Source organism: Macrobrachium nipponense, chromosome 43 (genome assembly GCF_015104395.2).
Source record: "Macrobrachium nipponense isolate FS-2020 chromosome 43, ASM1510439v2, whole genome shotgun sequence".
NCBI classification, from domain to species: Eukaryota; Metazoa; Arthropoda; class Malacostraca; order Decapoda; family Palaemonidae; genus Macrobrachium; species Macrobrachium nipponense.
Genome location: NC_061104.1, coordinates 5781786 through 5802894, shown reverse-complemented (window position 1 = coordinate 5802894; position 21109 = coordinate 5781786). Strand labels below are relative to the sequence as shown.

At 34.5% G+C, this 21109-nt stretch overlaps 1 protein-coding gene across 9 annotated transcripts in view; it reads right to left on the bottom strand.

Moving 5' to 3' along the window:
* Positions 1 to 297: 297 nt before the first annotated feature.
* LOC135214014 (putative divalent cation/proton antiporter TMEM165) overlaps positions 298 to 21109 on the bottom strand; it is a 47520-nt gene continuing 26708 nt past the window's right edge. For 4 of the 9 annotated variants that reach the window (XM_064248119.1, XM_064248122.1, XM_064248120.1 and 1 more), the window contains 7 exons: positions 15183 to 15227; positions 14940 to 14984; positions 9809 to 9844; positions 7716 to 7751; positions 4604 to 4789; positions 3600 to 3705; positions 298 to 3025 (listed from right to left, as the gene is read on the bottom strand). In XM_064248119.1, coding sequence (XP_064104189.1) covers positions 2961 to 3025; positions 3600 to 3705; positions 4604 to 4789; positions 7716 to 7751; positions 9809 to 9844; positions 14940 to 14984; positions 15183 to 15227 — 519 coding nt within the window. In that variant the 3' untranslated portion in view covers positions 298 to 2960. Of the gene's footprint in view, positions 3026 to 3599; positions 3706 to 4603; positions 4790 to 7715; positions 7752 to 9495; positions 9573 to 9808; positions 9845 to 14939; positions 14985 to 15182; positions 15228 to 21109 lie in introns of those variants that run through there. The other 5 variants (XM_064248125.1, XM_064248126.1, XM_064248121.1 and 2 more) reach the window with 4 other exon arrangements.

The window sequence follows — 21109 nt, the reverse complement described above, 5'->3', positions numbered from 1 at the left end:
TATTAAAGTGACTTTGTTCAGTGCCAATAATCTAATCATAATCACAACTGGTGATTTTATGTTGGGTCTTCTCTCTCTCTCTCTTGTCCTTGCTTTTCTTTCATAAGTAGTACTTGTGTTTGAACTTCTATGGGTCTAGGTTGGAATTTATGTCCATTCCATGATTTCCTAACCTGTCTCATGGTTGTGGTCGAGTTGCTACTCCTCTCCTGTTCCTATCACACAGCCATACCCTTAAAATCTTCAAAAATCAAAAAAAGCTAAAACACATAAGGTCAAAGAAGGAACCACAAGGAATTGTACTACAACAGGGAGCTTTATTAAGAAAATAAAAGAAAAAGCAACCCTGCCTAACAGCATTACACAGTTCTTTGCATCATGCCCCACTCCTTACATAAGGCACTTTTTCAATGTCTTCCGTTTCAACACACTTAACAAGGATACCGCATATTTCTCCAGGAATCTCCCTACCAATTCCCTTCTCCCTAAAAGTGGGAGTGGGGATAACAAGAGAAAATCATTTTCACATAATCTAGATGGCTTGGTAACAGACATGACACTACGCATCATTAGGAGCACGTTCAGGGGACTGGTGAGTTTCTGACTGACATGATAATCTGACTCCACCTTCCTTATCAGTCACACATTCTGGATAGCATTGATGATACACCTTCTGCATACTGCAATATATTTTCATTTTACTTGTGCTTTGTTTCACAATTATCGGCATTTCATCTCATTCTACACACACGAATGTGACCATCTCTATACGAAACAATCCACACCCTTTTCAATAATGCCTAGATTCCTTCATATATTTACAGCATACGTACATACATAAATACATAAATATACACACCATATTTATACTGTATATATATACGCTCCCCACACTCGAAATTAATTAAATACGTAATGTCAAGAGACCTGAAGCAGACTTAAATAGAGCTGTATTTTAGTCGCTATAAAAATTACAAAACTTAGAATTCTCTAGCTTATAAGATATGTCACCCAAAATTGGGATCCTTAAATAAATTACATGAAATACAAAAACAGGTGATTACAAAAAAAAATAGGAAATGGACTATACATGAGTAAATTATTTCAAAGTTAAAATTCTTATCAGCTTGAAGCTGTGGTAACCAAAATCGGCATTACATGAGAAAAGATAAGGTAAGGGGAAAATATTAACTACTGTACTACCACAGATGAGAAACAGCCCTCATATGTCTGAAAACTTGAGGAAATCTGACAAACCTACATATCCATGTATAGGCTATACCAAAGCAAGGGCTACTGTAACGTAATCGTGCAAACGGTACTCCAGACTTAAATACTTAATACAACCGGCATATTATGGTAATAAACATAAAATGTGTCTAAGACTGATAGTACCACTTGACTACAAAATGTCATAAAATTTTAATTTAACATATGCAAATCTATTTCACCAATGCTATTGTGCCTGGTCAAAGAAAACACTGTGTCAAATTGCAGTTAAAGTGAAGAACTTGTTAAAAGACAGGCAAAACATCCTGTGAAAAGAGGAGCCAACTGTTCCACCAGTGGTTATGCATTTTTTTCCAGCAGGTATCTGCTAACTGTATGTTGTCTGGAAGGTGGAAGATGCTAGCATGAAAAACAAACCAAAGGAACATGGTGTATCTTTCAATTGGGAGAGCACAAGAGGCCCTTTACAAAACTTACAGTAAATGACATGATACTTTACACTAAATGTATATTCCTCAATGTGGATGTTGACTCTGATTAATGATAGCTGCTTCCACATTATCAAAGTCTAACTGAAAACACATTTGCAAACACAATTACTGCAAATTGCAACTGGTTGACACTAATCTAACAGGTGTCTCACACCCACCTTTTAATCAACTTTCACTTCACTCACACAATGATCAGTTCTGACCAGGTGCAATGGCATTAGTTAATACAAGATTTGTAATTCATATGAACACACCTGCTCATATGATTCAGTAAATATGAACATAAATAACACAATGAGCATATCAATGGCACATTTAATACATGGCTTTTATGGTAGGAAAGCAGATATATTGCATTAAGCAATTTTTCCTGTATTACCTACTTCATTTTGAAGAGCTACTCTTAAGTATCAGCCCCTTAATGATAAGGGATGGGAAATCTTGCCATAAAAAGGGTGTCTTTTAAAAGATATTGTGCTCCTTCCAAACTCCAGTTAAAAGGGTTCTGTCCATAGCTTTTCACATGTCAAAAATTCGAAGTCACATCCTCTCACAACTGCCGGATGACATTGACTGTTTTAGTCAACAGTTTCCAAAAACTAATTAAATTGACAAATTACTCACAATACACACAACAGCCAGTGTCTGAAATTTCAAGGTAGAAAATGATTTCCATTTAAAAAAAATATACGTATAAGCATATTCTATAAATTGTACGTAACTGAAACCTCTCATAAAATTTAAAAACTGTTTCCCAGAAACAGTGGCAAATTTGAAATAGCGCTTATTTCAAACTTTTTAAATGTTATAGAATATGCCAGTCTTCTTATTAAGATAGATATACATGTCTTACACAATTACCACGTTAACAACAATACTCTCCAGCTATCTTACTTTTCCCAAAATGATCAGCGACAAAACTAGTTGTGGGGTTTCTGTGTATCTAATTATATATTAAATTTTCAGACTCAAAAGAAATTGAAAAACTAAACCACAATAAAATTTAAAACTCATAGTTAATGCTAAGAGTTGCAGCTTTTTAGCAAATCAATCCACAGACAAAGCTGAAGTGTTGACATACATCCATGGATGCTTCCTCAGCCGCACCAAGACTTTTGTGTCTAACAGAGTATTGTCCTTATTCTTACATTTAAACTGAATGAAAACTACACCTTCACAATAAGGTTAATCAAACAAAAAAATTGTACATTTTACAAACTATGTACAATGAGCAGAGCTTCAAGGGCCCATTATTAATGCTGATACAGCAAATATGAGGAAGGTTACTCCACCAATAATAGTAACTGAAAAGAGAAACAAAATTCAATGTCAGTTTCATCACTTATGATACCTGATTATTAGTAATAAAATTTGAAATACACTATTCTTCAAAAAGACAAAAACAAACATTAACTTGTCAACAATAACGGCAGTCATTTACAAGGGACAACTGCTTAGCTGTATGCAGGCAAATGCACTTAAGTATTTCGAAAAGGCTTTCATCATACAAGTTAGAAATGGGAAGGCTGTCACTGTACTAATTAAGCACGATACAAAAAGAGTATTTATGAACACATAATGGATAATATGAATTTCAGAATCAAGCAAATCACATAGGTACAGTATAACCTGATGATAAAAACTGATTACAGTACTATACTTTAATTAATTCTTCACCTGAATTCTCTATTCAAAATTTCCTGCAAGAGCAGGACAATACATATACAATTTTCAATGATTCCACAGTTTGCAAATATGAATGAAAGAGTTCTTAAAGGGTTACCATTATTGTTCAATATATCGCAAAATATAAACAATTTTCAATCAGTCAAAACATGATCTTTTCTTCTGAGGAAAACAATAACGATGTTTTGTTACCTGTTCTAACTGATATTTTTGTAGCAATCATACGACCTCCTAATACTCCCAAACCGGTACATAGGAAGTGGCCTAATAGCCCACCAACTATAACACCATAGACATCCTGAAAATGATACTCTCTCATTAAACTGAAAAAGATTTGGTGTAGTATCTGCAATTATACTTGGAGAATACACAACTTAAAATACTTTACAAAAATAAAAAGCTGATGGAAAATGCAGCATAATCATTTGTGCAACTGAAATCAATTTCTACCTCACATCAGAATACAACCCAGGCCTAATGAATGACAAACAAGGGCACTACCAACTGAGCTACAAAGGTCATAGAAGAAGTCAAGACTTGAATAATTTCACAGTCCTAGAAGTTTTTCCTGAGCAGTCTGCACAACTTTTACACCAGCAATTGTTACCAACTTGCTGGATCACAAAGTATGCAAGAGTAAGTGCTTAGGTTCCCAAATCCCCAAGAATCTTAGATTCCATTTTGATCTGAGGTAGAAAAAATATATCTATATATTTCTATACATATGTATAGTACATACTATACTGTTTACCATCTACAAAATGCATTTTTCATCTTCAAACAAAAAAGGTACATTAGTACTGTATAATTATCTTTAAATTCTGGCTTGAAGAATTTTGCATTCCAAGATAAAAAATATAATTTTTTCAGGAAATTAACAGCTATATCAGCTTATCGGACTTCCTCACTTGTCAGTTTCATTATTATAGCCATTTCAGCTAGTCTACCTTTTAAAACATGAGGCATTTTGCTGATACATCAGTTAAAATGAATGATAAATATAGTACATTTTGGCTTAGGTATTAATATTATGTATACAAAATTATTGTAAGTTGTGGGACTTCTTGAATGTTCAACTGTAGACTGAACTACAGGGTCTTTGTTACATACTACTACGTATATGCTTTTGTTATGTGTCAGAAGGGTATACGTATGTCCAAACCATCTGATTGGTCGACGAAGTGACAAAAACTCACCTCCCTTGCTGCCATGACAACGGTGGCAATTTGGGAGCGATCACCCCACTCGGCTAAGAAAGTTAAGGTTAGAGCTTGCCAGAAGACGCGGGAAACGACGGTCAAGATGCGTGCTAAAATCTTATTGCGTTTTGGCCCTCTACCTCTCAAACCAGCACCACCTTCTTCAAGGGGCTCCTTTTGAAGCTGTGGGGAGAAAAAAAAAAGCCCATTAATGTGTCTATTATAATAAATATAATGTGCCAGCATTGTATTTGAAATTTTGGTGAGCAAGATTATGAAAAAATAACACAATTATCAGAAAAATACCACAGAATGAAAATAATGCAATTATCAAAAATACTACTGAATAAAAATATAAGAAAACTAAGGCAAATTAAACTATCATTAACTCCTTTTTATGAATGGTTTTACAAAAGTTTTGATAAAAACAAATTGACCATAACAAGATGAGTATGGAATACTGTATGCTACATTTCCAAAATGAAACTGTACTACTAAGTTATAGGCATCGCTATGTTAATCATTTTTAGGAAGCAGTTCGGGAACAAAATCTACAGCCTGACTACGCCAACATAAAGGACAGTTAAGTTACTAGTAGCTCAAGACGCACTAAGTTCTAAGGAGTTAAAAAAAGAAACAATGTGAGATATTAACAAGAATTATAACCTTAACAACTTAACAATACTGTTTTTGTAAATGAATTCATCTATTTCTAACACAATGTGTACTATGCAGTTACAACTAAAACAGTGAAAGATCAAATCAAGACTGAAAGAATTAAGAAGTTAACAAAGTACAACAGTTGAACAAAACACAACAGCAGCTTCCCAACAAAAGTCCCCAAGCCTATACAAAGCAAAAAATAAATAAATAAATAAATAAATAAGACAAAAAAACATATTTGGTAATGGAAAGACTGTTGGGAGTTTGTAGTTTGAGAGAAAATTCGAGGACAATCATTTCGTATAGCAATGGTGCTAGGTAGACTAATAAATCTTCCTTCAAAGCACAGCATGTTTTCAGGTGAGTATAATTAAGCACTCAATGATATGAGCAAGTTCAGATGACTTGAAGTTAGCAAAACCTTGAATGAACTTGATAACCATTGGTGCTTGTAGGTTAAAATAACCATTAACTTCTTTACTTATTACCTACATGTTTCTGATGATTATTTCCTAACCTATCTTGTATGAAGAATTAAATTTTATATAAAATTCTCTTAAATTGAATAATTGTGAAGTATATGCTACCTTAGGCTAAAAACCACATGGTCTTTGTCACTGACCAGAATGCCAGGCTCACTAAGCATCAGATAAAGGGGTCAACTCAGTTATTAAAAAATGATCAATTTGTTATGTCAACATAATTAACAAAGACAGCTCAAGGTTACCTCATCTTCTTATCTGCTTCACATCAATTCTGTTCTGATCATAAAAATAAAAGAATTTATATTTCATGTTATGTGTCCTATAGGGAATTTCTTATTGGGTAGGCATACAAATGTTAATCATAGCTAACAAGCTCAATAACATTCAAGATTTTCAAGAGTGGACCTATTTGTACCTCCCTTCACAATTTACAATATACTGCCCCTTATACTTGAACGCACTGAATATTTCTCTGGACATGAATTCACAAAATCCTGGTCTTCAATGACCAACTTAATGCCAAATAAGAAAGGAGAAAAAACGGACCAGATGTTATGTTACAAAATAAGGTTTCCAAAGTATTACTATGATTGAAATATCAATAATTACCTATTTGCTTGTAGGCATTAACATCCAATATTCACACAAAGAAAGGATCTCTAAGTATCATAATTATTGGAGGAAAACAAAAAAAACAAAAATTCCAAACCTTTCATCTTTCATTCAAGATGTTTTTGAGGTGGCAAAGTCTTTGAGGTACACACAAATAAGCGAATATGAGAAATAAGGTAAAAACATCATCCTGATAGTGTACTGTGCTATAAAAACCTAGAGAATTGTATAAACACTGGGGTAAAAATGAGTAAGATACAGGAAAGAAATGGAAATATCCAAATTAACCGAGCTCTGTTTAATTTCAAACCTTGAATTTGATCATCATTATGTATTGCATCAATTTCCATACAATTAAATATATTGTCATCTGGGCATCCAATGACCTAGAGAAAACCCTTCCATGATCTGCCATATTTCTCAATAATTATATTTGACCTGTATTTCTGTAAATTATATATCAGCAATTAATGACTTGAAGGAATGATTGATGAAAGGCTTAACTGCAACTCAGGGAACTGAGAACATAAGGAATGAAAGATGAAAGACAGAAAACATGAAACAATGGATGGAAAACCGGAAATAAACACTGATGTGCTGAAAATAATGGAATGAATGATAAACGACTGAACACTCTGAGAGGTCTGCAAAAACATGGAATGGGGATGAATGACTTAGAAAGCTGTACTTAAATTCTTTATCAAATAGACAAGATAATGCACAAACGTGGTTCCAGTACATGTACAACCTTGTCAAAACACACATTGCCTAACAAATAATAACTCGTGTATGGATGAAGTTTGAATACACCTGCTTCAGGCCACACATGATTCTAGAAGTGTATCAAGGACATGAAAATATTTCGATGACGACCCTCAAAGTGTTGCTTCTTTTTTTTTTCTTTTAGAAACCTAGCTCTAACAAATGTTCAAAATGGGCAGTAAAAGCAAAGAGTAGAGAAAATCAAAATAAACTGCATGTTTTGAAATCTCAAGCCAAGATGATGTTTATGTCTTAGGTTGAAATTTCAACTCTTTCACCGTCACTGTAAACCATATTAATACACAGGATAGCTATGGAGATTCCCAACTCATTATATCAAACAGTGAAATTAATTCAGTAATTTTAAAGAAAGTTAAAAAATAAAATCTCATATTCTTAATAAAAAACCCATTACTTTTATGTAGTCTATTCATGCAGATGGATAAATATCCTACGAATAAGCTACGCAAAAGTAATGGTTTGTGTTGATGCAAATTTAAATCTCATGAATATCACTAGGCAAAAATCTGTCACACTAAATTGCAATATATTTCATTAGTAACTAAGCACTCTTAGCAGACACTCACCGAAGCCTCATCACCATTGTCTGAATCCTGCTTGAACTGTAAGTAGTGAACAATAAAATCGAGACAGACTATGAGTTCATGTCAACATGTCGGCAAAAATCCCTACCTAAAGGAACACAAAACCCTAAAAGCATGACATTTTCAGACACTTAGATTTTTCAAGTTTACAAAAGTTCTCTATTTCCTAAACTTGAAAAGTACATATACAAGTACTAGTGGACATGAAATACAAAACTCCTCATATCTTATATTCACTTGCACATTCAATAGTATGCTGTACGCAATTGGAAGAAAGCTAATCTCTTAAAGCTAGTAAGCAGACACACCCAGAAACAACTGAAGGTCATATTAGCCAACAAAATATCTTAAAAAAGAACCAAAAGAATGACAAATCAACGTCGACTTGGCTCTCCTATACAGTACTTAGTTTCGAGTGAGACACAAAACATTTGACCTACTTCTGTACACCAACTAGCTTTTCAATCTTCTGTCATCAACTCAAAGCCAACACTTTTTAATTCTACAATTTAACGTTTCTTAATTAGATTAGATTCTGGTTCTAATCAGCACTGGCTCCCTCACTTAATGGAAAAAAAAAAACATTTGATGCGGGAATAGGTCAATTACATCTACATACTACCTCAGACATTAATGCTAAATATGGGAGAGACAGGCAGGTGTTAGAACGGGTATTTTACCTTAAGAATATGATTTATGCCAGGTAATATGGCCAATAAAAGGTATTTTTGCTTACATAGGTTAATTATTTGCAAACTGACTGAGGCATTGTGCCAATTAATACGTATAATAATTTTCCTTTTCCCTACAGAAAAGCCTCTTTATTTCACTTATGTTATAATGGCCAGTGTGGTGAAGTGTGAGCCAACTTGAGTCCTCCATTGAGGATACTATCACTTTCAAGTGTTTCTCCCCAGTTAATATCCCTAACTAGATGGTGATTGTTAATCCTGATGTGTGACATAGCCATTGTCTACCCTGGTAAGCAGGAAGTCACAAAGAAAGCGGGGATTTAGGGAACAAGTGTTTTATATGACATGCAACAGGGAACAGAAATTGTGTCCCCCCAAGAGTAAAGTAGATATGTATATCCTATGATGTACAAGAGGAAAAAAATTGCTGTGCATGATCTATAAAGATCCTATTTTATACAACCATCCTGATACTATTTTACTTATACTACTGGGACACCATACTCTCCTGAGGGAAACAAAATAGGAGACATTTATATGCAAACTAATCTGTATTGCTCATATGGACAGGTCACACTAGTACTATCTAAGATGGAGGGCAGAACACCATTAAACCAAGATAAAGTAATGGTGACAACTGTGCAGTGAGGTATGGAAAAGCTGACTGGTATATGCTACTTGAGAATATGGAAAACCTAATTTGTGAGCGAGGAAGAGAATGTCCTATCTTATTGCCACAATCCATTAAAATGAGGTGTCCACATTAACTGAGATAGGCTTTCTAGAGATCACAGCAATGTGAGGTACGTATGTTTTATTACAAAGTCCATGGGGTTGCACTATCTAGTTTTTCATCAAGTTGCTCCTTCCTCACTCTTGAAAACAGTCATGGATGAGGTATAAAGCCATGATAATTTTGGGGAGATTTTCTATATCGCTCATATGCTGTCAATCCTATACAAAAGAAGCAAGAACATGTCAGCCAGTAAAAAACATTAAAAAAACACCCTTGTCCCATAATTATGGTACCATCCCTCAAAGGAGAACTGAATAAGGGACTTTTCTATCACCTTCTGTCAATCATGTAGACCAGAGAGGATGGCTCGGAACTTTCCTCGACTGATGACTCATTTAGGCCAAAACCACACTGTACCAGGCAGTATACCACAAGTAAAATAAGGGGTTTGTACCAAGTGAAGACATAATTTCAGAATTGAAGATCCTCATGTATATATACAATACAACCATAAAATGAAATTTTAATGAAACATTTACGTACACTGGTGTTAAAAATACAAGGAAACTCAGCTGTACCAGTATATAAGTCATTAAATATATTCAAATAACCTTGAATGACAATAAGAGATAAGGAAAAAAACTCACCACAACTTCAGGTTTTTCTTTAGATTCCTCTTCTGACTACAGTGGTGGTAAATTACAGTTGGTTACATAGTCACAAAACAGACCTGCTTATCAATATCAAACTTTACATTAAATAGCCATAAAACCATTGGCCAATGACATACAAGGCTGTGATGGAATATTGTATTGGAAAACTGCACATAAACGACTGCAAGAAGCTGTATAAATGAAATGCAACTAGTTTACTTTTGCCCAAATATAACATGAAAATTAACCTCCATAACCCACAAAAAGCCTAATCATCAACCAACATGTCTAAGGCCCCTTTGAGTGCACCACAAAGTAAAAAAAAAGATTAACTTTTTAATTCATTGAAATATTAATCAATCGGCATTTCATATGCCTCACCTTTTGACTGTTTCAAAATAGAAAGTCTGCTAATGATGACTGAATAGAAATTAGATTTTGTTGATGATGTCAATAAGATAAGTAGTCTGATAGATTAAGTATAATTGGTTAGTGTTGTGATGTGCCATGCAATCTTTAGAATGACAACCTAAGATGGAGAGGAGGAAACTTTACATAAAACGTTTATTTTTATACAATTTGAACTACAGGCAGTCCCTGGGGTTACATCAGACTTGGCTTACATTGCTTTTCAAAACTATATACTCATTAAAAAGTCTGTTCCAGGTTACAGCAGATGTTCTGAGGTTACGTTGTTTCAGTCTTATGGTGGAAGAATATTTGTACATTTTTGGAGGAAATTCGAAAAGACCATGGATGCACACCTCACCAGAAGCAAGGTAAATCAATTGGGACAACCAAAGGATTAAAAGTAAGGCTTTCATCACTTTATTTCTCATTTCTACTTATTATTTAATACGGTGTTCCAGCTCACGTTGTGCTCCTGGAAAGGAACCCCTAACGTAACCCAGGGACTGCCTGTATGTACTGACCTGATGTTAGCAGTAACAGAAAGGCTGGCAATCCAAGAATTTAATATTGTATGAAGAGATTAAAATATCCATTGAACAAAAATGGTTCATATTAAATAAACCAATAATGTAAAAAAATGCTTTGATGATTTGTTCAAGTTATTGGTCATAACTTAAGGCATGGATAGCTAAGAATGTACGCTAACTGTTACAATCATTTTCCATGGATCAGTTATCATTATAAACAGCAACTTTTGTGTGCCTTGTGACTTTCTGTAGGCATCATTACAGACTAAAATTCATTGTACAATATTCCATCTCCAAGAACTGACACTATCTTCTTTGTGAATTTTTTAAAGAAGCTACATCATTTTTGTAAACAATTATACTTGTAAACAATAGTTAACGAAAGTTACTGTAGTGAACAGAAAATACAACATTGTGATTCTTCCTTATTCTAAAGGAGTGCTGAATTGCATATATCCTCCTTGGCTTGCCTATGTAGTTGTGTGAGCAGCTGGAGGATGGAAAGTAATTTACACCAAAACGCAGAGTCTAGTTTATCGTAATGCAACATTCACCACCACCACCCAAAAAAAAGGATATAAATTACTCATATATTTTCACAAGCACATTCAAGACAACGTTATATTTGCAGAAATAGTTTTTTATTTAAAATTTATGATGTGTTATACTGGCTAAAGAGCTTTACTACTCATGTTATGAATAAGAAAACAATATACTATTGTTATTTTTCCATTTATAGGTATACTATTGCAAGCCCATTTTCTGAAACAAAAACTTGAAAACACTAAACACATTGTTCAACAGGGTGGCATTTATATTACATCTTATGACACAAACACATTTTTCTTTGGTCAACAATCCTCCTCTCTTAGCTCAAGGTAAATATATGTAAAAGCTATGGTATATTTCTCCAATCTTAGCTAAGCCAGGAACCTGTTAACCAGTCTTCAGAACATAACAAGATACCCTTGTATCCTGAACCATTTTCCACAATTTTTCCCCTCTTTCTGTGGTTGGGCATTCTGCTCAATGGGAGCTTGCATTGAAAGAATGCTTAGTCATGCTGAATAGCAATAACAACATTGAATCTGCTAGTCACCTTAACATGGTATATATACATACTGCAAATGTTAAGCTGCAAAGACATCTGAACTTCTCGAGTTTCTCACTTGTTAAATGTGCTGCTCCTTAGAGCACTGAATCTGAATGAGAAATATATCAATAATCAACTTTCCCAGGTGGGATTTAATAGGATCTAAACTCATGTAAGTATACATATTAGGTTAGAATCAGACTGCCTTAACCACAAGGTCACAAAGTCAATTTCAGCGTCCAGGATCGAGCATCTCCAAAAAGGTAAGTTAATCAAGAAATTAAGAGGTCTTTGTTGCTTAACAATAACACAGCATGGAAGTAGTACTACAGTGTTACATGACCAAGAACATAAAAGCCGACCTAATCGGACAACTTAGGAATACATTAGTGCCATGGTATGTACATGATGATGCTTTACTTAAAAGTATTTTTTTTTACCACATAAACATCAGTGTGAGCCATTTTCCACCACCAAGGTCTAGTAGACAAAGAAAACACAAAGAAGAAGACAGGAGACTGCTGATCTTTCAAATGTTGCTTGTCCTAATATACAAATATTATAATAAAGCCAACAAATGCTTGAAGCGTTGACCATAATGAGGTCTACAAGCAATGCAGTGAATGTGCCTTGCTATTGAATTCCTCAGTTGCAGAGGGCCTTCATTCCTCACACAGTTGCACTGTAGAACAGACTTCCAAAGGAGCTGTGCAAATGGAACTTCAGAAGTTCAAGTAAAGGTGCAATGCATTACTACCTCATATAATTTTCCTTGCATTTTAATACATTTTTATCTATCTATTAATAACAAAGATTTGAAGTTCTTCTCATAGATACGGTAAATGTTAAATTACTATCTTTTGACTAAGAATCTACAACCCCCATCATGTATGACAAAAACGAAATAAAATCTAATCGTTACTCTACCCTGTTTTATGCTCAGCGATACTACGAACAAGACTGCTGCAAAGAAACTTAAGTACCCTCTTCGTATGGAGAACAGCTGTTACAAGGCTCGTGCTTCAACTTTACTGTATTGTGAACTTTAAACGGAATCTGATCGCCAAAAAAATTCTTCGCTTATTAACTGAATAACTTGGATTCTTCACCCGTTACATTTCTCTACACTTCACGGAACAAGCCAAGAATAATTTACCTTCCCTGGTTTTTCAGATAACACAAATAAGCTTTGATGTTTTTATTTGACATATTAAAGTTATAACGTTTGTGATGTTATTCCAAGCTTATTACACTTATTACAGTACTTTAGACATACTGCATACATTTTTCTCCTTAAAACACAGTCTAATTGACTCAATATTTTTGGCAAATCATTTGACAAAAACAAATTTTCAGAATAACACTTATGTAACTTTCTGCTATGTTGTCAAGATACTGTACATGAATGGATTTTTAATTTATTGTGACAGTACAACTAATAGAGAAATTTTGTCCCTTTCTCTTAAGTACTTGACAGGCCATAAGAAGGAATTCCTCTGACTAATCAATGTACTAATTTCTTCTCTCCACTCACAAATTAATGCTATAATGAGCAATGAAGCTGAATGATTGGATACACAGACAGCAGATTATTGTAAAACAATCAGTTACAGAATAAGTTACCCTAAATTTGTTGGTATAATTTATTTACCAAGGGTTAGCACTACTGAAAATAGGAGCATTGCTTAATGCATGACAGAGAAGTACTCATATTCTTCCTTCATTTAGAAGTAAAAGATCATCATCCGAAGACACCTGTTCCATTTGGAACCAGATTATCTAGTCAGTCAACTGGAATCATCATGGAGACTGTGCGCATTCCAGTCACTAACATTATTAAGTCTATTCACATTCCATGGAAGTGCGTAATGCCTGAAAGTTATTAGTGACATCAAATTGCACAGTACAACTCCATTATTATGACTTAATTTCTTAATTGATATAAAAAGTTTAATTTAAAGTGTTCATGCTGTTGTAAAGAAGGCAAATACGTACTAAGCATTTCCTATACAAGACAATAATTTGTAGCCATATAATTTTACATGAATTAGTTTTGATTAATAAGCCAACATCAGAGTTAGTATTAAACTACGTCGTTTACGATGGCAATAAGGCCTAGTGTTTATGCTTGGGTTAGTTTTAGTTCGTATTCATTCTTTCTAGACTCTTTACAGAAACGGATTCTGCAGAACACAGCACCTCTTTAAAAAGAAAGTTATATTTTCAATAATATAAAACATCAATAAAAGGTACAGCAACCAAGTACTATTGTGAAAATCACTAAACTTGTAAAACCTGGAAAGTGATTTTTGTCAATATACTTTGAGTAAGGAAGGAGTCTTAATGATACCATAAGCTGTCACTTCAAATTGTATAGCCTGTTTACAAGCTGATAGAATAAATTTTGTTACTCATCTCTCACCCACATCAATATTATTTTCATAAAAGAGAGGCTGTGCCTGATACAAACTATTTTCCATGTCCTAGCTGCTTCTCAGGGCAAATTTCCAGCCCAAATATTACAGTAACACATCAACTACATATGCAAGGAGAGCTTTAGATTATGGTTGTAATAAAAGGCAACTCTGCAACATATAGCCTCCTACATAAATACTGCACACAAACATGAATACTGCTTATATATACAATGCTTTTTATATATTTCTTGTGAAAAATGTATTTAAGTTTAAAGGCAATGCCTTGTGTTTAGGAGCAAGCATGCACTGCACGTAAAATGCCAATGAGCGCTTTAGTTTGTTATGAATATTCCCATATCTATAGCATAAGTGAGCATTTCGTATTAACTTGTGATGATTCAGGTGTACGGAAGGTAACAAAGGTGAGTATTTCATAAGGATATTCAATGTTTCATGTGTATGGAAGTCTAATGGTGAGTATTTCATGTAGATATGTAATGACTCATGTGTATGGAAATATACTGGTGAGTATTTCATGTGGATATATAATCATTCATGTGTATGATGTCACTAGCATAGGTGAGTATTCACATGTACAAAAGCATCACTGAACTAATATTTATTAGTCTGGACACTACACAATACTGCGTATGTATAAATGACTTATAGCAACTCACCGTCACTTGGCCATCTCCCTCTACTGTCATCTGAACACTCACACTCTATAACAGCAGCAAGAAACGTGGAACCACATTATCATTGAGGACTGAAACTCTACAAAAAACTTATCAAGAAATACATGTCACGTTTTTCTTTTCTTGTTCTTTTCTGGCCAATGAATATAACAAGTAATTAGCATCAACTAACATCTAAACAAGGCAAAATATTTCAGTTGTTACAATGATTCCGTAAGGACTCACCGGAGCTTCGGTTTCTGTGTTTTCATTCCGACTTTCATTGCGAGCCTATTGGAAGTGAGAAGGGCAGTGTGACTTGAGGGTCTTCTCGACAATGAGAACTGATCATGAGACATGCTTTCAATGTGTCCTAATAACTAAAGACTACCGACACCATTTAATGGAAATACAATGGGATGAATTTTGACGGGAAAAGACTGGGGTGAATGAACCACAACAACTGTTTGACATGACTGACACCAGTTACAGAAATGATGTGGAGGAAGTATGACAGGGGCCCTGCTAAATCCATAAATTGTTCAGGGTATTTTTAAAATGATTTGGAATTGAAAATTACTGGGACATAGAGTAACCTCTGAGTGAAATGGAGGTAAATAAGTATGAATGAAATATATTGCATACTGTATAAACAATATTTGTTATACAAAATGTATATTTTCATAGAACATAAACATCTTCCTAAGTGACACAAACGGAACATCATTAATAAAAACAGTTAATAAGTAACAATGATATGATGCAAAGTCCGGAAAATAAAAAACAAGACTAATAAATATAATACTTTTTTAAAATATTAACAGCAGAAATTTAATGTTTGTGCCATATAAAAGGCTGTGAGAAAACAAAATGTAAAATTTAAGGAAAAAAATTTGCCCTAATAGGCGGGTAGCTCCAAAGAAAAATATAGCATTAGGCATTACCAAATTCATACCTACCACATCAGAAATATACCAATGAACTCTTGCATGGAAATTCTACAACTATAGATGTTTTAAATATGTACTACTACGCACTTACGTACGAAGCTCACCGACAGTGAACTATCCTTTTATGTACTGCACCACTGCCCTGTCTGGCAATTTTTCTGGTGCTTCCAGGGTGTCAAGGCCCCTCCATTTTATTGCCTTTTGCACAGCATCCACTTGACACCTTTTCAGTTTCTCAGTTTCTTTCTACTTTCTTCCAAAACTGACAAATTGTATGTTTTATCAGTCTTCTGTCCTCAAATCTCTTCCCATTACCAAAACACCTCATTACTCCTTGATCTATCTTTCTATATGCATAAGGCATTTCGTTTTCCTAAGCCTTCATTTTCTCATTCACATTAGACATATCCACACCACATCCAACAGGAGCAATTAGCTAAACTATCCTTTCATATATGCCAAATTTTGCTTTCACTGATTCCTTTTTCTTATATATATACAGATTTTGCAATGATCCTACTTCCTTCCTTTACCAAATTCATTCTGACTCCTCTTTGCTATTACCCTAGCTTTTCTTTACTTTGGTATTTCCAAATGGCTGCATGAATCAACAATTTCCATTCTTCCACTGTCTACATTAACATTAATTTCTTCATCTTACGGTTTCTCACTTTCACTCATTGCAACTCGCTGCAGCTTCTCTTTACTATCATCATAAAATAATAATCTATTATCTGCAACCATCCTGAGCATTTCATTAGTCCATTATGCCACACACAGCACTTTTCACACTTCACACATGACTACTACTTTAATAACACAGGATTCACACACCCTCTTTCTAAACCCACGCTGCTCTTCACCAATAATGTCATTCTATCATCTGTCTTACTTTCTCAGCCAAAACCCTCTCTACAAAGTTACTGAGTAACAGAATGCATAGCATAGCTGAACTCTGGGAAATTACACTAACAGTAGAGAATGGCATCTCTTCTCTTTTAAAACATCTTCCATCTAGATGAATCACCTGAAAGAATTATTGTTATACCTACTCATTATGCAAATATTCAATCTTTGTCTTAATATTGTCACTCAAAAACATAAAAGCAGTGACAAAATATCAGGTTGTAGCACTGAAAGATTTCCTTGTGCATATCACACAAACAGTGAGAGAGAGAGAGAGAGAGAGAGAGAGCGAAGGAGAGGAGGAGGAGGAGAGCGAGAGAGAGAGAGAGATTGAGAGAGAGAGATAGAGAGAGAGAGAGAGCGAGAGGAGAGAGAGAGAGAGAGAGAGAGAGAGAGAGAGAGAGAAGAGATTGGGGGATGTATTAGTTCTGCCAGCTTTAACACTACTACAATGCACTGAGCGAAGACTGAATCAAAAGCAGCACTATAAAAGATGAAGAACAACCACAAGATTATCAAAATAAGGTATAAAGAGAGGATATCAAGCAACTGGTGCATCATCAAAGTCAAAAAAGTGAAGTAAAACTCACACATACATTGCAATTCTACTAGTCTTGTCTTATTTTCTACCTAGTCAGAGAATCCATCTGATCATGAACGAAATCACTTAGATGTAACGCATTTACAATCCCACTGATAAATGTTGTCTTTATGAGAGCAATATTTATTTCCTGCATGTTAACTGCAGACTGGCAAAATATCTTTATAAAAACTATATGCTTAAGAATGAGTTCTTCATCTAGACCTTTAAAATTTAATTATTTCAGATTCTGATGATGTAAAACTGTCATTTTAGTTCAATTCTCAACAGCTGAGATTCCAGTAATGGAGAGTCCCTAAAAAATGTTTAAATCTATGACAAATACTCTGAGTACAGCATTCTCTGCATGACATAGTACACTTTCTGCATGGATGACTAAATCAAAATTCTGAATACATTGCCACACTCTGGGGAATTTTCAGTGTGTAAGACAGTGAAACAAAGGAGTTGGGGTGGTTGCACAATAAAGCAGAGATCTAGAAAATAAATGAGATGAAGTACAAGGACACAAAAGAAAAAGTGGAATAAAACCCACACAGGTGCACTAAGAAGTAGTAGTTATAGAGATTACTGGAGAGCAGTATGGAAAAAGAAAGTATGGAGGTATACAGTAAAAGTCAAAAAGTTCTCGCAGTAGGGCCGAAGGGATGCTGCAAACACCCTTTAGTGATGCTTAATATATCACATGAGGTACACTGATAGCACTACCACTCCTGAGGTGCACATCACGTGTGGGGAAGACTCCGCCAAAATTAATATTCTACCACAACTTGTAAGGGAAGGGCCTCATCAAAATGAATAATCTACCACATTCAACAATGTTGCAATAACTGCTTATAGTGAACTGTCATTGAGCAAGCAATAAACGTGGTGCACAGAGCACAGGCTGAACTGGTGTGTGGCCAAAACCTAAAATAATTTAAGTATCTAATTTATAAATACCAAACAGGTACCACCTTCTCTGTGACTTCAGCTACACACTGGAGAGGTACCAGTAACTAACATTTCCGTCCTTTGAATTCCAGTTGCAGCTGCTGGTAATTTCTGCCTATCACTTCATCTTTTATCTCTGGTCTATTCCCATCTGGCTGTCCAAGTTAGCTTCTCTTACAATTATACATCTCTAATTATCACCTTGAAAGTCTTGTTAAACTACATCATAATAGTTGTAATTTGGAGACTTAAATATGGGTAAAGTACTTAAAAAATGTATCATCTCTTTTTAACAGCCACATAAGGTGCCATATGTGCTTGAACAAGTAACCAGTAACAGTGTGAGCATTGCTGATCTTTGTATGCGTACTAAGTCTTCACTCCTATGTTTTCTGTCATATTTTAAGAAGTCAGGATAGCTTGAAGGTAATTGTCCATTAAGAATAATTCTTTAATCATTGCTATACTGTAATGATCACTGCATTAGTGTGACACCCTAGAAAAAAATGAAGGGAAACTATGCATGCTGCTGAACAGCGATCACATTGTACATTCTTTTTCCTACCAAACTGACTGTCATCTAATATGGCAGAGAACGAGGTAAAACTGTGCATTTCAAAATCTTTACACATTTCAAATGTAGCTACTGAAACTGAAGTCTTGTGAAGGGTGCTCCACACACTACAAAAGGTTTTATTCTTTAGGCATATTCTCCACTTACAATCTAAGGGTACTGCTGACGAGAAGCAGGCACTTAGCAAACCGTCTAGTGTCCTTGCCCTTGGTTTAGACTTCATATATAAACACCTGATCCAGAATGATGGAGTGAGTATGGGGAGGTGATTGTATATGTAAAAGTACCAAAGATAATACAAGACAGCATGGAGGAAAATTGTAGTTACTACATTCAATCTGGACCTATTTTATTCACCTGATTTAGCAACTGGTTGTATATATCTAATGCCTCACAATGAAACTTGAGATTAAACTGAAGTGGTCTATTTAATAACTACATATCACTGAAAGGCAAGGAACAATGTTTCCATAAATACCTTAACCTTGCCTTATCAACCTCCAGAGTACATACAGAGAGGAATACAATTCCTATTATGATAAAGGAACATTCATCTAGAAGCAAAATTACTTAAGGATGCAATGCATTGTAATTGGATTTCACTCTCAATGGTCAAGACACTTTCTGGCTCACAATAGGTAGCCAACTTATCGTAGGAATGCAAGGTGAGATTACATATCGTAGGAATGCAAGGTGAGATTACATAGACTTAGCCCACAAATAAAATAATATTGCTGTAAGTAAAATAATATTGATGTCAATAGGGAGGGAGAAGTATAGACCAAAAGCTGGAGAAGTTTAGTTTAGATCAACAAAATAATCTATTTGGAGCAGCAGCACCAGAAGTATTAAGTATACTGGCATAAAGGCACCGAGTTCGAGTTGTCTGAAATGGAACAGAGGTACTTTAAGAAAAGGGGGGATGAAGAGAGAGGAGGAAAACTTTGGGATATAAATGAACAAAAGAGGATATAATAATCTGGAAGGGGAATGAAAAGAAGGAAAACTAAGTTTAGGAGAATACAAAAGTGCAAGTGGAAGCATATAAACTGCCTGAATTGGGGATAAGGTTAAATTCAAACTCACTCCTTAGTCTTGCTTACATCCAACCAGTCTACAACTAGCTGCCCACATTTATGTTTCATACCATGAGCCTCAAACAAATATTCATGTACAAAGTGTGCAAAAAAATGTTAATGTAAATCCTCTAAAAACATGTAAATTAGGTCCTTGACAAAAGAAAATTACTTACACTGGATGAAAACTAGCTAACCTTTTTTCCCATCATACATCTAAAGTAATTCAGTCCATATACCTTCCTCTTTTACCTTTTAACTATCATCTGTATTTTCCATTACACTACATATATTCAATTGTCTGACTGCAACAGTATTCTGGACATATCTAAATATTTTTCATATCTGATGATCAAATTAAACCTCTCATTCCTATGCACAGTTTGGAGGCTCATGTTACTTCAAATTATTAGAGATTGCATATTTAAAATTACTGAATCAAACTTTTTATTATTTTTCTTCAGTTTTGATGCCTAATTCTCCTCCACTAAATTACTAAAGGTTTATACTGGCTTAGTCATCCACATTTAGTGCTATTCCCTATTGGGATGTTTCAATCGCAAAAAGTTTTCTTCAAAAGAGTTACCAAAGCTTTACAATACAACCGACCACCTCCCCCTATTCACAGTTCCAGATTTGTGGACTTACCTATTCACAAACTTTTCTATGGAACATATATATGTACACACTATTCAAGGAAAACTCACCTATTTTTCATAAAGAAATATTCACTAATTTCTGTATTTTCATATAATATTCTGTAACTAAAAGCATTTTGTGATAAAACTATTAAAATACTCAAGTACGTATAAGCATTTTTAGGGTGAAGATGCGATGTATTATTAGCCTAAAACAATTTACTTAATATTTTAATAATTCATTATATTTCTACCAACTTATCCATTAATTTATCCATTCATTTACCTTTTTTTCTTTTCTAACAACTGATCTCTTCTTTTTGTGCTTCTTATTACCCATTACCTTCTGCAGCTTCTTTCAAATGAATACCATATTCTTTGGAAGCTTGAATTTCAAGTCAATAGCCCCTCTGGACTTGTTCCATTTGAATAGGGTTTACCTTCTGAATAATAACTACAGCATTAAATTATATTTTTGTCAATTTTGTTTATTAT